Source organism: Limulus polyphemus, unplaced genomic scaffold (assembly GCF_000517525.1).
Source record: "Limulus polyphemus unplaced genomic scaffold, Limulus_polyphemus-2.1.2 Scaffold2529, whole genome shotgun sequence".
Taxonomy (NCBI): domain Eukaryota; kingdom Metazoa; phylum Arthropoda; class Merostomata; order Xiphosura; family Limulidae; genus Limulus; species Limulus polyphemus.
In genome coordinates, this window is record NW_013668139.1 from 43014 (window position 1) to 57152 (window position 14139).

At 33.2% G+C, this 14139-nt stretch overlaps 1 protein-coding gene and 1 non-coding gene across 2 annotated transcripts in view; both read left to right on the plus strand.

The window, feature by feature from the left end:
* Positions 1-12411, plus strand: part of LOC106467210 (tetraspanin-9-like) — a 31365-nt gene extending 18954 nt beyond the window's left edge. Inside the window, exons 6-7 of the mRNA XM_022395345.1 lie at positions 7297-7309; positions 12390-12411. Coding sequence (XP_022251053.1) covers positions 7297-7309; positions 12390-12411 — 35 coding nt within the window. The remainder of the gene's footprint in view (positions 1-7296; positions 7310-12389) is intronic.
* On the plus strand, positions 11989-12059 carry Trnag-gcc. The gene has a single exon. It is a non-coding gene; the product is annotated as a tRNA-Gly (tRNA).
* Positions 12412-14139: the final 1728 nt, after the last annotated feature.

Below are 14139 nucleotides of genomic sequence, written 5' to 3' on the forward strand. Positions count from 1 at the left end.
TCCCACCATCTGCTTGACCAACTATCCTTCCCCTAACAAAATCTGACAATTCGAGAGAACCTTGAGTTCTAGGCATGTTGTAGCACAAGATAATTAGTGTGCGGACCATTTTCATTTATATAGTGCTCTGTGAACACAAATTGGTTAGTATAAATCAGTTAAATGACAAAAAATTAGGTGTCTATTTACTTGTGACCACTCAGTGTACAAGTATGAATAAATACATATGTATATATATGTGTGTGTGTATATACGTGAGTGGTGTTACACACATATATGAGCATTACATGAGTGTTGTATAACATTAATAAATCATTTTAACACAGAACACAACTTTCAAGCAACATATGAGTGAAAATAAAGGACATGGTCTGATTGTTAATGCATTAGGTATGAAGCAAACTACCTTTAGGGCATTGATTGATGATACAGTATACTTGATATTTTAAATTACGCTTGGTAGCAGTTTTTGTTGAAGAAGTAAACGTAACGGGTGAGCACACCTTATGTAATATAATTTCGATTGGATTAAGTTGAAATACTCATAAGTAAGTGAACTTATCAGTTGAATGTGAAATCTACACACAGTAGCTTTTGTGTAATGGTTGATCTAAACTTGGTGCACTGAGTATTTTGTTTGGTTATAATATAGTGTTCTCAATCATGCAGATTGAAATAATTTGCAAGCACACAGTTTTATTGAATATTTTCTTGACATTGTTTTAGTACAAAGTGCAGTTGAAAAATATATTTTTATTCTTGATGCTAGTGTTGTAATATATATTTGTAATATTCTGAGTTAGATTGTTTGTTTGTTTGTAATTAAGCACAAAGCTACACAACGGGCTATCTGTGCTCTGCCCACCACGGGTATCGAAACCCGGATTCTAGCGTTGTAAGTCCGCAAACATACCGCTGTGCCACTGGGGGGCCTGAGTTAGATGTTTGTATGCTAGAGGAAGTGCACTATTACGTCATGATGACGCAAGTTTTATAAATTCTATGAAAGTTAAGTCCTCTGTATAATCCACATACTTCGTTAAGCGTGTAGAAATAAAGTGTAATATAAATTCTAGAATCAGTGCATTATTGAGTTAATGAGTTTTCAGTTCAACTCAGTTAGTGAGTTCAACAGTGAGAGGTATTGCATCTATTTGCTTGCGATTCGATTAGTCAGTGAGTTAGGCAGCGTGTTTGTTATCGATCGATTACTGAGAAAAATCTAATATTTTATAAGTAAATTAGGCGTATATTAATTTCGGTGTTTCTGTAGAAACATTGTTTTTGAAGTTAGGCCTACAAGTGAACGTAACCTGCAGCAAAGGTTATAGAAGAAAAAAATAAATTCGCTATTGTTATGCGAACTGGTATTGACATTATTTTTAACAAAAATCTCAAAATTTGCCCAGCGATAGAACACGTTACAACAGTAGGTTAAATATTTAGTTTCTACTTTTTAAAAATTAATTTCTTTATTTAGCGCAGATATTTGTTCTAAGTTATTTTGCCCCCATTGGCACAGCGGCATGTCTATGGACTTATAACGCTAGAAACCGAGTTTCAATACCCGTGGTGGGCAGAGCACAGATAGCCTATTGTGTAGCTTTGTGCTTAACTTCAAACAAGCAAACAAATCTAAGTTCTTTTATTTGTTTGTTGTTAAGTCCAGAGCTACACAAAGGGCTACCAGTGCTTTGACCACAGCGGGTATTTTGAAAACGATTTTTGATTATAGAAAAATAAAATAAAATAATTCTTAGCTTTCAAACATCAAACTTTTAAAACTAAATTACAAGTATTATACTCTTTTTATAGAAAAGAATATTCTCACGTTATCGTTTAAAAAAAAGAAATTATTTTTTTTACTAAAATACGAAAATTGCTTTTATATCATACTTCAATTACAATTCTCGTAAGATCACGTAGTTTCGAAATTTACTCTCTTTACTTCTGGTAGCCATTAGGTAAGGTTCTGTTTGTGTGTGACTCTAACGCATTTATATATAATCAATTTACATCCTTAAAAGTATATTGAATATAACATTTTCTGTTTATCATTTTATTTATTTTGTTTTTCAGGTTTCACGTTGCATAATGAGAGCGAAGGTATGTATGTGTTTTATAACAATTCTCAAGACTTAATAAGTTGCTGTTCGACTTTAACTTTTAAGGCATAACTGCGTGTATTGTTCTACTTCAAATTTAATATATGCTCATGTTTTATGGTATTTTTTTGTTTATTAATATTATGCGCATAGGTAGGAAATTGTAGTTACGTTTTTATTTCTCTATAGCCATGTAAATAAGTATTTGAACAAAAAAGTACCCCTTTCACTTTAAGTTAAATTCAACTTTCAAGCTGGGAATGGGAGTTTTGGGAGAAGATTATATTTGGAAAATAGCAAGTTTTTATAGGTATACCAAGTTATACTATAAAAGTATAACTTAAGTGTTTTATAGTAAAGAGAAACATTTAGTTGTAAGTTGTAGAAGTGAAGTTTCGTGATGTGGCCTAACGTTTGACTTAACTAGATAAGTTGTAATTTAACTTGTATTATAAGACATTTTTGTAGTAGCACTAGTAGTAGGCCTACTACTAGTGATAAAACTACAAGTAAAAAAATCGTTTTTGACGACTTAGAAGTTTATTGCCCCAGGCATCAAAAATTGATAAATATTAACTTATTTCATACAAACATTTTTAATAGTCATCATTATATTCATAAGTAACTTTAATCACTTAGAAAATGTTACGTTGGTATATAGTAACAGAATTATAGGCTTTTCACACAAAATTCCTGAGGTTGGTGTGATGTCACAGTCGTGATTTTGCCTGGCAACTTGATCCCAATCGTGACAAAAGGGCAAACAGTAGTGATGCGAGTACAGCTGCGTGTATGCAATTTATATAGGTTATTACTGCTAAAACTGCTGTGCAGATTCTTCAATTATCTTTCATATATTGGTGTTTGATGGTCAATTTATCAATTGCAATGTGTTATCGATACGTGGAGAAGTTGTCGGCCGAGGCATTAGAGAGATATTGAGTAAAGTTACAATTAACTGGGCTTGATTCTTGTCCCTACCAGCACCCTGCTGACTCGGGGATCAACGACCCAACAGAATGGCCCAGTGTACGATTACCTTGTTAAAGAAAAATTGGAAGACAACATTTACATGATATAAAATGAGCTGAACACACATAGTTATAGTCAGACTTTGGCTGCCACAGCTTTCCTGTGTTCTGCAGTTGATAGCTATCAGCCACAACACTCTTCTTTTCAGTAGCTTGTTTTTGTGGAAAAACATGTACTAACAAGTAAACTACCAGGTCAAACTAGTTTCAAACAGTTATAGAATCCCACAAATGTTTGCTTTATGCTTACTATTAATGTGAGTTGGAGGACTGGGTATCAAACAGAAGGAAAGTACAATCTTTTTAACTTGTTATTGGTGTAATAACTCTTCATCATATTTGTAGGTTTGGAACAACACAAGTTTGTCACAAACACAGATAGTGGTTACAAATATGAGTCTAGACAGCAGGCAAGTGTACAGAATGAACGAAATTTCCCCATCATCTGGCTATTTGTTTGCCCCTTTACCTCAGTTGCTATGCGGATATTGCATCGTGGGAGGGCAAAGTTCTAGAATGTCCAACCTCAAGTATGCTATGCAGTCATACCTGCTGGCTCTTCCGTTTATATCAGTCGTGTTTGGGCATGAAGGCTAAAGGCAAAATATACACATTGAAATTAACAACTGTTTGTTCACAGTTTTAGAGTAAAGGAAATTTTTGGTTTCTTCAAAAGGAGCTAATTTTTATTTGTTTATGGAGATTTTCACAAAGTCTTTACAATTTGAGTAATAGCATAATTAAAATGAAAAACAGCAGTGTACGTTTATTTTAAGAAACCATACTTAATATCAAGTATTCACCTGAAAAGGTTTACAGGTCACTTGTATACTGAATCAGGAAGAAAGAAAAAGTATGAATAATTTTTTCCCAGTAAACACGTGACTGCCATGATCATTTATAATCAAAATACTTTCGTGTCATGGTTTTTGTGTTAATGTTGTCTTTCTGTTGATCATTGACACTATCTATGACCCTTGTTGCTGTATGATTGTATCAACAAATTCAACCCTTGATATTCCATAAAACTACAAGACTTAGAATTCTCTGTTCAACTACTAATGTTTTATCTTATTGCTTAAAATATTTCAGTAAAAATAAACCAAATGTCCCTTACCTCATTTATTTTGCTTATCTTATGCTGTAGTGCACAATCTTCTCAGAAATCTGTCAGTAGTTTCCGTGTTTGCTAAAATGATTTGTGTATTACCATTTTTCTTACTCCTGAACTATTAATTTTAGCACACGTAGAAGGTCTGCACTTTTTTGTTCACAGGTTTTGATACAAATGCACTTGTGCATTTCATAATGAAATACCAATCAATCTGCTGAAAGAAACATGTAAATTGTGTTTGAAATCATGAAAAGCAAAATGTCTGACATACCCGTATTTAATAGCGAGTCAATACTGTGTTGTGACCTCTGAGGACAGAACCACTAGTATCCATCATGAGTATTTTTTTAGTGTATAATCCAGTTTAAACTAGTTTATCAGAAATGGGACACTGATGCAAACAGGATGAATGAGCTATTGAATAATGGATACCATACATTTAAATTAGACTAAAAATTGTAAGGAGTGTTGGGTATGACACGTAATAACTTCCATATCCACATATCGAAGAAGGTGGGTTCACTTTTCAGTATGTGCATATTTTATGATCAGCTTAGCCTCCTTACCAACATCTGTTGCTAAATTGGTCTCTTGAAAACTACTATTTGTACTTAGAAGATCAAAAATGGTGACTAACAGGAAGCAGAGCTGTAGAAACATTGTATACACGAGTAAACTTGGCTCTGAAAATTTTTATTGGTAGGCAAAGATTTTCCCTCAAAATAAATTGATTTACAAACAAAAATAAGTGATTTCCTATTTGATATATGAATTATTATTGCCTGAATATAATGCACACCCAATTTTGAAAGGTTAAATTGAAGAAAATTTGTAGTTTTACACATCAGTCATACAAAATGTACTGAATAGTTTCTAAATACAGTAACCAACTATTGATATATTAAACATTTTTTTGAAATCTTTCATTGAATTTTTTTTTGTGTGTGTGCATGTCAATTTTACCAAATTTATTGAAAAGTTTAAATGTGGTAAGATACTTAAGCTAATCATCGATCTTCGCATAAATCTTCGTAATTGCTTTGTTTCATCCGGTGTATTGGATACGCAACATTTTTTGAAACCTTTAATGGTTTTCAGTAGTAGCTTCTAACAAAATGGAACGTGCATGAATATACTGCGTGTATTATATTTGAGCAAATATTGTAGTATATTACAGTTTTATATCAGAACTGTATACTTGTCTTTATTATTTGAACTTTTAAGTACCATATTACTATTTACCAGAGATGTATCTAATTTGTAATTGACTAACCTGGAGTACTATAGGGATTCTGGAACTTTTTTCTTAGTCATCATTTACATGTTCTAACCACTTAAAATCGTTTATCTCTCAATACAACCTCACAAGGAAATGGAAAAGTGATAATTAGTTTTAAAAAATGTAGATATGCCAGACATTTTTTGAAATATGGATAACTAATCATTTACCTAAGACTACTACATAGTGGGATGTTCATATCATTGTTGTTTTGTCATATTTTGATATTATTTTCATTACTAATACAGTTTCACTTGTTTATTCTTTTTTTTTTTGTTATGGGAATTGTGCATTTATTTACAATGTTGAGCATTTAGCAAAACATGATCCTGTCTTTCAAGGATCGTCTTAAGAATAGTTTTTTCATTGAAATTAATTTGTTTATTTTACATAGTTGGCGAAAAAATTGTCAGATTGGCCTAAAAAATTTTATTTGTTGGTCCTTACGTAAAAGGTTTATGAAGCTAGTTTAGGGCAAATTTATGGTTTAAACATTTTAAAAGTATCCAGATATTTTCTTGTGGATTTATTTTGAATTATTTGTCAAATAATCCACCTTAATTAAAGTGAGGAAGTATTAGAATGAAAGGTTTCAAAATTGAAAAGACTGCACACAAAGTAAGCCTAATTTGCATTAGATATACATTTCCATTGTGGGATTCTTCAGGTATGTTGCTAAGTACATGCTTTTCCCAAAGAAAATGGTAGTGTTCAATGAAAAACAAGAGGGAGTCCTCAATAGCTGTGGCACTTGAAATGATTTTAGGCAGGATTAGAGTAAATTAATCTATGGTATCTTTTTTTTACCTTTTTATTAGCTATATTTTTGCATGTCAGCAATAAAAAGTGTGGGGCACACGTATGCCCGATTTTATTTTATTACTCATTGGGATCTCTACCAGTCAACCCTCAAATTAAAATTCTTTTTGTCGGGGTTACAGTAAATTAATTTATGAGACCTTGGGCTCGTGAAATACATCAGTCGAAAGGGTTTAACCTCCTGAGTCCAAAACTGTAACAAGATGTCAAATTGATCAAGAGAAGATGAAGCTATGAGCTAAAAATGAGGTTACTGCTTATGTAGATAAAGATGATGAGTGTATGGATTTGATGAACATACACTTTCGGAATGCACTTGACAAGATGCCACATAAAAGGTGTGTTTAAAAACATATAGGTATGGGGGTGACCAACCTGGCTGACTACAGTTCAGTATATAATTCTTTTATTCTCTAACTAGGAAGTTTAAATATAAAATGTATATGTGGAGCTTGACAAAGAAATATAACTATACCCCAATAACAATGGATTTTGAGTTACTCACACATTGCAAATAAGTCAATCAAAAAAGATAAATTAATTGAAAATGTTTGATTTGCTATATAGCCTGGGAAATCTTTCATTGACATTGCAGCATCATAGATTTCAGGCTGGGTGTAATAAGATTTATGTGGCTACGCTTTTATTGACATTCTAAAATATATTTCCTTCACTTCCATTCATCAGATTGTGGTATTGTTTTTTTATTGGATCACACCATTAGGTAAAAGTTGAAGCTAGGTTTTATGTTGTGGCGATTAAGATAATATTAGTATCAAAAGTTTTTTAAAGTTGTATTTTATACATAAAGTTGATGCATCTCGACTAAGCAGCTGTTGTAGTGTCTAATGTCTCCAAGATACAGATGGCTGTTTGTGACAGTGGGTTTTGAACATATACATATATCATGATGATTTTTATATTTTTTCCACTAAATGTATTATCAAGTGTTTTTAAATAAGTGCAATAATTTACAGTGGCGCAAGAAACGTATGAGGAGGTTAAAACGTAAGAGGAGGAAGATGAGGGAAAGGTCTAAGTAATTTCAACACCGTTGCTGTAAGTCAAATTATTTGTTTGAATCCTTCTCTAAGATTTATATCAATGTCATTCAAACAATTGTTCCACAAAATAAAAAAAACTGGTTAGCTTCATTTTGGTAGAGAAAATGGTGAATTGTTTTTAACTACTTTTTTATAATTGAGTGACTTATCATTGAAACTTATTTTTTTGATTTCATGGAGTATTCTCCTTGAAGTGATTTCACAGATAGTACTTTGTTTGGTAACAAGGTATTTATTCCAAAGTTACTTAGTTTTTGGATAATCTCAAATTCTGTTGATTTGGGGGGGTCAGATAGGATGATTATGTACTATTAAAGATTATTTTTTTTTCTCCTTTTAAGGTGTAAGGAAGAACTGAAGATGGAATTCTTAGTGCAATTGTTGGATGAAATGATGGCCACATTTGTGGTTCTGATGGAACTGCAACATTCAGCACTGAACTGTGTTTACGAGATCTATTCCTAGACCATACTATTTTGTTTCAGTCATCCTTTCATGGTGATAAAATGCCTTTATTACTAATTAAAGGCTATTTACTTTTAAAGCTGTAAATGTATTTGGCGAGAAATGATTTTTTGTCATAATAAACTGACCCTCCAGACATATTGTGTCTTGGTTGTATATGTGGGTCTTGACACAAACAACTTGATTTCCTTTTGTAATGGTTTTATTTTATTTTGAGTTGGGTTAATTTTTTTTTACTACGGTTTTATTACTTGCTGACAATGTCCCCACCACACACACACAGAGTAAAAGAAATTATTTTTATGATGATAGAATGTACTGTTAAAAACTGAATTTGAAATTAAGTTTTCAAAAAATTGAAGATTTAAACTAATCACGCACAAAAAGATAAATACTGTTGAGCAGAGTTAGTAAAAAAAACTTATAAGTAATGGGTGCCTTGTGTTGAAATGTTTGGATTTAGGATTAAATACAAATATCTGAACAAGGCTATGTGGTGTTATTAATGAGAGTTTTTCAAGTAAAATTAATGGTTGGTTGGTTTATTTTTTACAAGTATTCAGATTCTGCTGTACTTGCAAAACTATTTAACAAACTGTAGATGGCCCAAGTGATATGACATGTCAAAGCCAGTATAACTGGGTTTCAATACCTGTGGTGGGCACAACATAAATAGCCCGTTGTGTAGCTTTGTGCTTAACAATACAAATTACTGGGAGCTTATTGGATATATAGAGTAATTTGTGAAATCCCATAATTACATATTAAAAATTTAGCACATTTGACATAAGTTTAGGATATATATATTAGTATTAGAAAAAAGAAACGATGGGATCATGAAAGTATATCTAGACCATGTAAAAAATTTAATATTTCTTCTGGAAAACCGTTCAGTTGCACACACAGACTTTTGACATGTGCTTTATCCTTTACAGTTAATTTACTTGTCATCTAGCCTATAATATTCTAACACAGCTTTCTATATCTAATTCCTTAGAGATTTACAAGAACGAAAAGAGTATATAATAATAGTGTTTTAACCACAATGTTGGCTATATTCAAGAATGGGGTTCTGACCACTACTGTACTTGCTGTGTCCTACCTAGCCTGATAAACTTTGAATTTAGTGAAACAGGTCGCTGACTGTGGATATGGTGAACATAGTGATGTTGAAATACTATTATTATACACTTTTTTTCTAACTCTTGAAAATCCCTAATGGACTGAATATATAATATAGTTAGCCTAATGTCTGATGGCAAGTAATCATGCTTTGCCAGCTTGAAAAAGGTGTTCACATCATAACACTTTAGCCTTTGTTTAAAAATATTAGTAATCCGTTAAACATACAGTTAAAGACCTAGTAAAAATATGTACTGCAATATATAAATTACAAGTTTTAAAGTTTTTTTGTTTTGTTTCTCAAAGGTTTCTGTAACTTTGATAAAAATTATTCAATGGGGACAAGCAAGATAGTTTCTTAGGTTATTCTAAACTTGCACTTGAAATAAACATGTAAAACGATTTTCAGGCAGAAATTTATCTGTGTGAAAATGATTTCGATATCAGAAGTTGAAAACTACCAAAAGATAAAAGTCCTGTCTCCAAGTTCCGCACCAATTTGACAACCAGTGGGTATCTTGAGACAAGCTGGGGTGGTCACTAGAGAACGTGTAGACATTCACTGACTGGTCATCTGACAACCACTGGGTATCTTGAGACAAGCTGGGGTGGTCACTAGAGAACGTGTAGACATTCACTGACTGGTCATCTTCAGGTGCTAGTCATGGTTTCCTTTGACAAAGACATGATATTTGTAATAAAGTATATTGTTATGACTGCAGATACATGGGTGCACTAGTATTGTCATTGAGATCGAAGCCAAATGCGATAGTGCTAGCCTAGATAACTGCGCTGCTGACTTGGTCTAAGAATATCATACTTGTAAGGGTGAATATTATCTGGAGTTTTGGGAGGATTAGGAGCCACCCTTTTATACTGATAATTTTAACTATTGTTCAATAAAGGCAGTAGGTACCTGTAGCGCCCCCCCCCCCGAAAAAAAAAAGACACCAGCAGTGGATACTACTGCATCATAACAGTTCGACTTTGCAGTGACAACCAAAGCTTGACCAATGGCCACCATAGTTGTCGACGGGGCAGCATGCCCAGTTTCTGTAATTGGTTCTCTTACATAGTGGAAGACGCCTCCAAAAGTACTTAAAGAGTATGAAGGTATAACTCCTTTTAATTTGCCAGCTCACTGTTTGCATGATTATCTGTTTCTAAACAGCAACAGTTGGTATTCACTCCATTCTGTTTAATGCCACAGTAAATGTAGAAGGGTTAAAAACAAGAAACAGCTGAAGTTCTGACTAGTTTAAATTAGTGGAGCTTGAGTTTGGTCTGGCCATTAGCTCTGGCAGGTGCAGAAGCCAACTTTCATCCAGTGGTATGATAGCTAGTTCAGACTACTGTTGAATTGGTAACACATGGTATGTGTCTCTCATGATACATGGGGCACCCCAGTGGCACAGCGGTATGTCTGCGGACTAACAACGCTAAAATCCGGGTTTCGATACCCATGGTGGGCAGATCACAGATAGCCCATTGTGTAGCTTTGTGCTGAATTACAAACAAACATGATACATAGGTGAAAGATTGAATTTTAGTAGTGAATGGAGCATCTGAGACTGTACTGGCGTTCTTCAGTGTTACAGTTAATCCGAGTGAAGTCCACACTTAATTAATTAATGCAACCTTCATTCAAGAAACTAAGTGGTGAGATATATATACCCCAATTTTATCTTGGCATTCTTGCTTGTAAGCAAAGATATCGTCAATCTTAATTGGGGTATCAATATCTTAGACATAAAAAGATTGCAGATGTCAACTAGTTTTGCTTGTGTAACAAAGAGAGACCATCCATTGCTGACTAGATTAGGTCAAGGAAATGGGACACAGACATGCATATTGAGAAAAACGTTGTTGTAGCTTTGGTCGTGTTAGAGATGTACTGTAGTATTTTGCTGTCTGTGTCGTTGGAAAGTCATAAGGCATTTGCTCAAGTAGTTGTCTAAAGTGATGCAGACCTGCAAAGTATTCAGGCGATTCAAATCCGTATTTATTGAGTATTATTTTTGAATTTATTGTATTTAAACAATACCCATAAATAAAATGAATTATACTTTATTGAAAATAAAGTATATTTATATTACATATAAATTGATTTTCCCAAACAGTACCTTTAGCACAAGTACCGATACTTAGCCTGACTTGACATCATTTTGAAAGATCGGGTCTTAGGACCCTAATAAATCGTTGTCAGTTTATGTAGAGTTTTTACAACTTATAGCCTGAAGTAATGACTACATGGAAAAAAAAAAAGTTAATGAAGATCAATAAAGTTGAAATTTACTGAATATATAAATGGAACATTCTGATCAATGATAAAAATAAATTGAAATTCTGAGATTAAAGGGAGTGACGAGAAAGGTTTAAGTTAATCTATCAATTCAAATTATTTCATGGATTTTAAAACGATTAATTATGTTGCACTCTTGGTTTTACTAAGAGCCAAGGCTCTAAGATACTGTTACCGCCAACAACGAAAATCAATCGTTGAGCGTTTTAGTCATGCTAAGATCCGCCTAAAAGTAACATACGGTAAATTAACATTTTAATTCTTTAAGTTATTTTGAAATGTGAATGATAGTGTGATAAATTCCCCAACAATTTAGTGTAGAATATCCTGTTTCAAAATAAAATTAGGCATCAACATTGTTGATACTTGTTCTGTTATTTCAAAGGTGAATGTTGAGCTTTGCCTGCGTGCGCAGCTTTTTAAACGGGAAACAGATGAGCGCTCGGACTGACACTGCGGTTCGCAATAAATATATAGGATTAAACCAAGGGAATATAGTGTGAAAGAGATTCCACATTTGTTAAGATAAAAATTATCTCTGGAGTGCTACTGACAATATTTAATATGTTTATAAGCTGATAGAATTCCAATTAATTTTTAATTCAAACTGTGTACTTTTACTTATAATATTATTTCGAAACGTATATTAAATAGCTTATATTATATTAACCCTATCACGTTTATATAGCATCGGTGGTTCAGTGGTAGAATGCTCGCCTGCCACGCGGGCGGCCCGGGTTCGATTCCCGGCCGATGCAAATATCTATTTTACATTTAATTTATTTATCACGTTAAAACTATTTCTAATTTAACTTCACCAGTGAAAATTATTTTTACAATTACGTTTTCTTTATAACATTTGTAATAAAGTTGATCAACACGTTATGTCATTTCATATTTTTTGTTACTTTATATCTGATTTCAACATATGTTTATAATGTGTCATGTAGCCATGGAATCTGAACTAAACAAGATAGACAAATCTTTATGTTTACAGTTTATTCCTCGTTTAGCATACTTAGCATGAAAATGTAAAAAATAATCATAATAGTGTTAGTATCCAATGGTGTAACCCAAGCCTGAACGAGAAAAGACATTTTCAACCTATAAAGAAATAAATGAAAAACAAGCAGTAGGAGCAGTGCGATGTGTCAAGAATGGGAACAAATTAACAACAATTTAATCGAATCATGCGCTAATACATAATTATGTATATCATTTAGTTTGTAAGATTAAATGTTCACCATGCGTAGAAAGAGTAATCTAGATAGTTGTTTATAAAATATTATTATAACATAAAATAAATCCCAGAACATTATACATATATATTCGGCCACGGGTTCATTAAGCAGGTTCTGTATGCTTGCATATAAATTGACCAGTGTGATACAGAACAGTAACATATGTTAACTAACTCCTCGGTTAGTATTTTTCACTAATTGGCATTTAACCGCGTTATCTTGCACGAAAGATAGCTCATGGTGTTATAAAATAGATAGCTGTCTTTTCTGTTAGTAATTCATATAATTTGTTGGGGTTTCAGTGCACTTTAATAGCAGTGGACGAAGGTCACCCGCAAGAGAGTGGTAAGTGTATCCTGGCTTTGTGATCATCATCTTGTTGTGGTTTTATTTTTTATTAAAAGCTAGGATCTCCCCTGTTTGGCAACTTCTGGCTAAAGTTTCAGATTTGGGGAAGATTTTTGAAACTTGATTTAGTTTTCACTTATTTGTGAAGACTTGTGCTTTGATATCTTTAAAGTAAAGTAAAGGTTTTCTCCCCGAACCGCAAATGAAAAAAAAAAATTGAAGGTCTCATCTCGTACATAAGAGATAATAAAATAGCGATGACCCTTACCTTTGATACTCGAGTGTGTGTGATAACTACCATTTGTAGCAGTGTTTCTGACGAAACTTTTCTTTTTTCAAAGTGTTCTGTACTGTCCTGAGACTTAGAAATGTACCACGATAATTACTAAGAATTCCCAAATTTATCTTTTCTGTAATCCTCAGTGGATGTACGAAGACGCTAAACTCTACAGCTTACGTGTCATCTTTGCAAATGTGTATAGTGAATTAAAGTTACATTATTACTAAACACTGTTCTTATATTGCTAACAAACAGTTGCTTAAAACAGTATGAGGAATATGAATAATTACGTATGACTTATTATCTCGTACATACGAGATGAGACCATACAATTTTTTTCCACTTGCGGTTCAGGCCTTCCATACTATTTTATTAAACACACGAGTTGTTTTAACTTGTAGTTCCACTTTCTTTTTCTATGTTACACTGGACTGGCGAGAGAGAACCGACAACGGTTTCTCTTCATATTGTTCTCTCTTGCCAACCCAACACACCCATTAAAAACAAACTTTTTTGTTTTTATTTATTAAAGATTGTAGATTTTACATTTTTGTGAATTGACTCCTTTTTGACAAACTCAATCAGACCTCGGAAAGTAACGGACCAATACTCTGCAATATAATATACATTTAATCTCTTGATATCGTGCCCTATTTGACTACTCTGCGGGAATTGTCTGCACCAGAGTATACCACATCACATGCTGTCTGCATTGTGAGTATGCCCTGGATAAAACCACAACGATTATCAACCATTTACGTGCGAAGACGTAAGTATGGTTAAATAAAAAGATGTTAGGGGGAGAAAAAAGTAATTTTCTGTGAAAAATATGAAATTGCGAAAACGTAAGGTACAATTTGTTTGTTTGTTGGGAATTTCGCGCAAAGCTGCACGAGGGCTATCTGCGTTAGCCGTCCCTAATTTAGCAGTGTAAGACCAGAGGGAAGGCAGCTAGTCATCACCACCCAC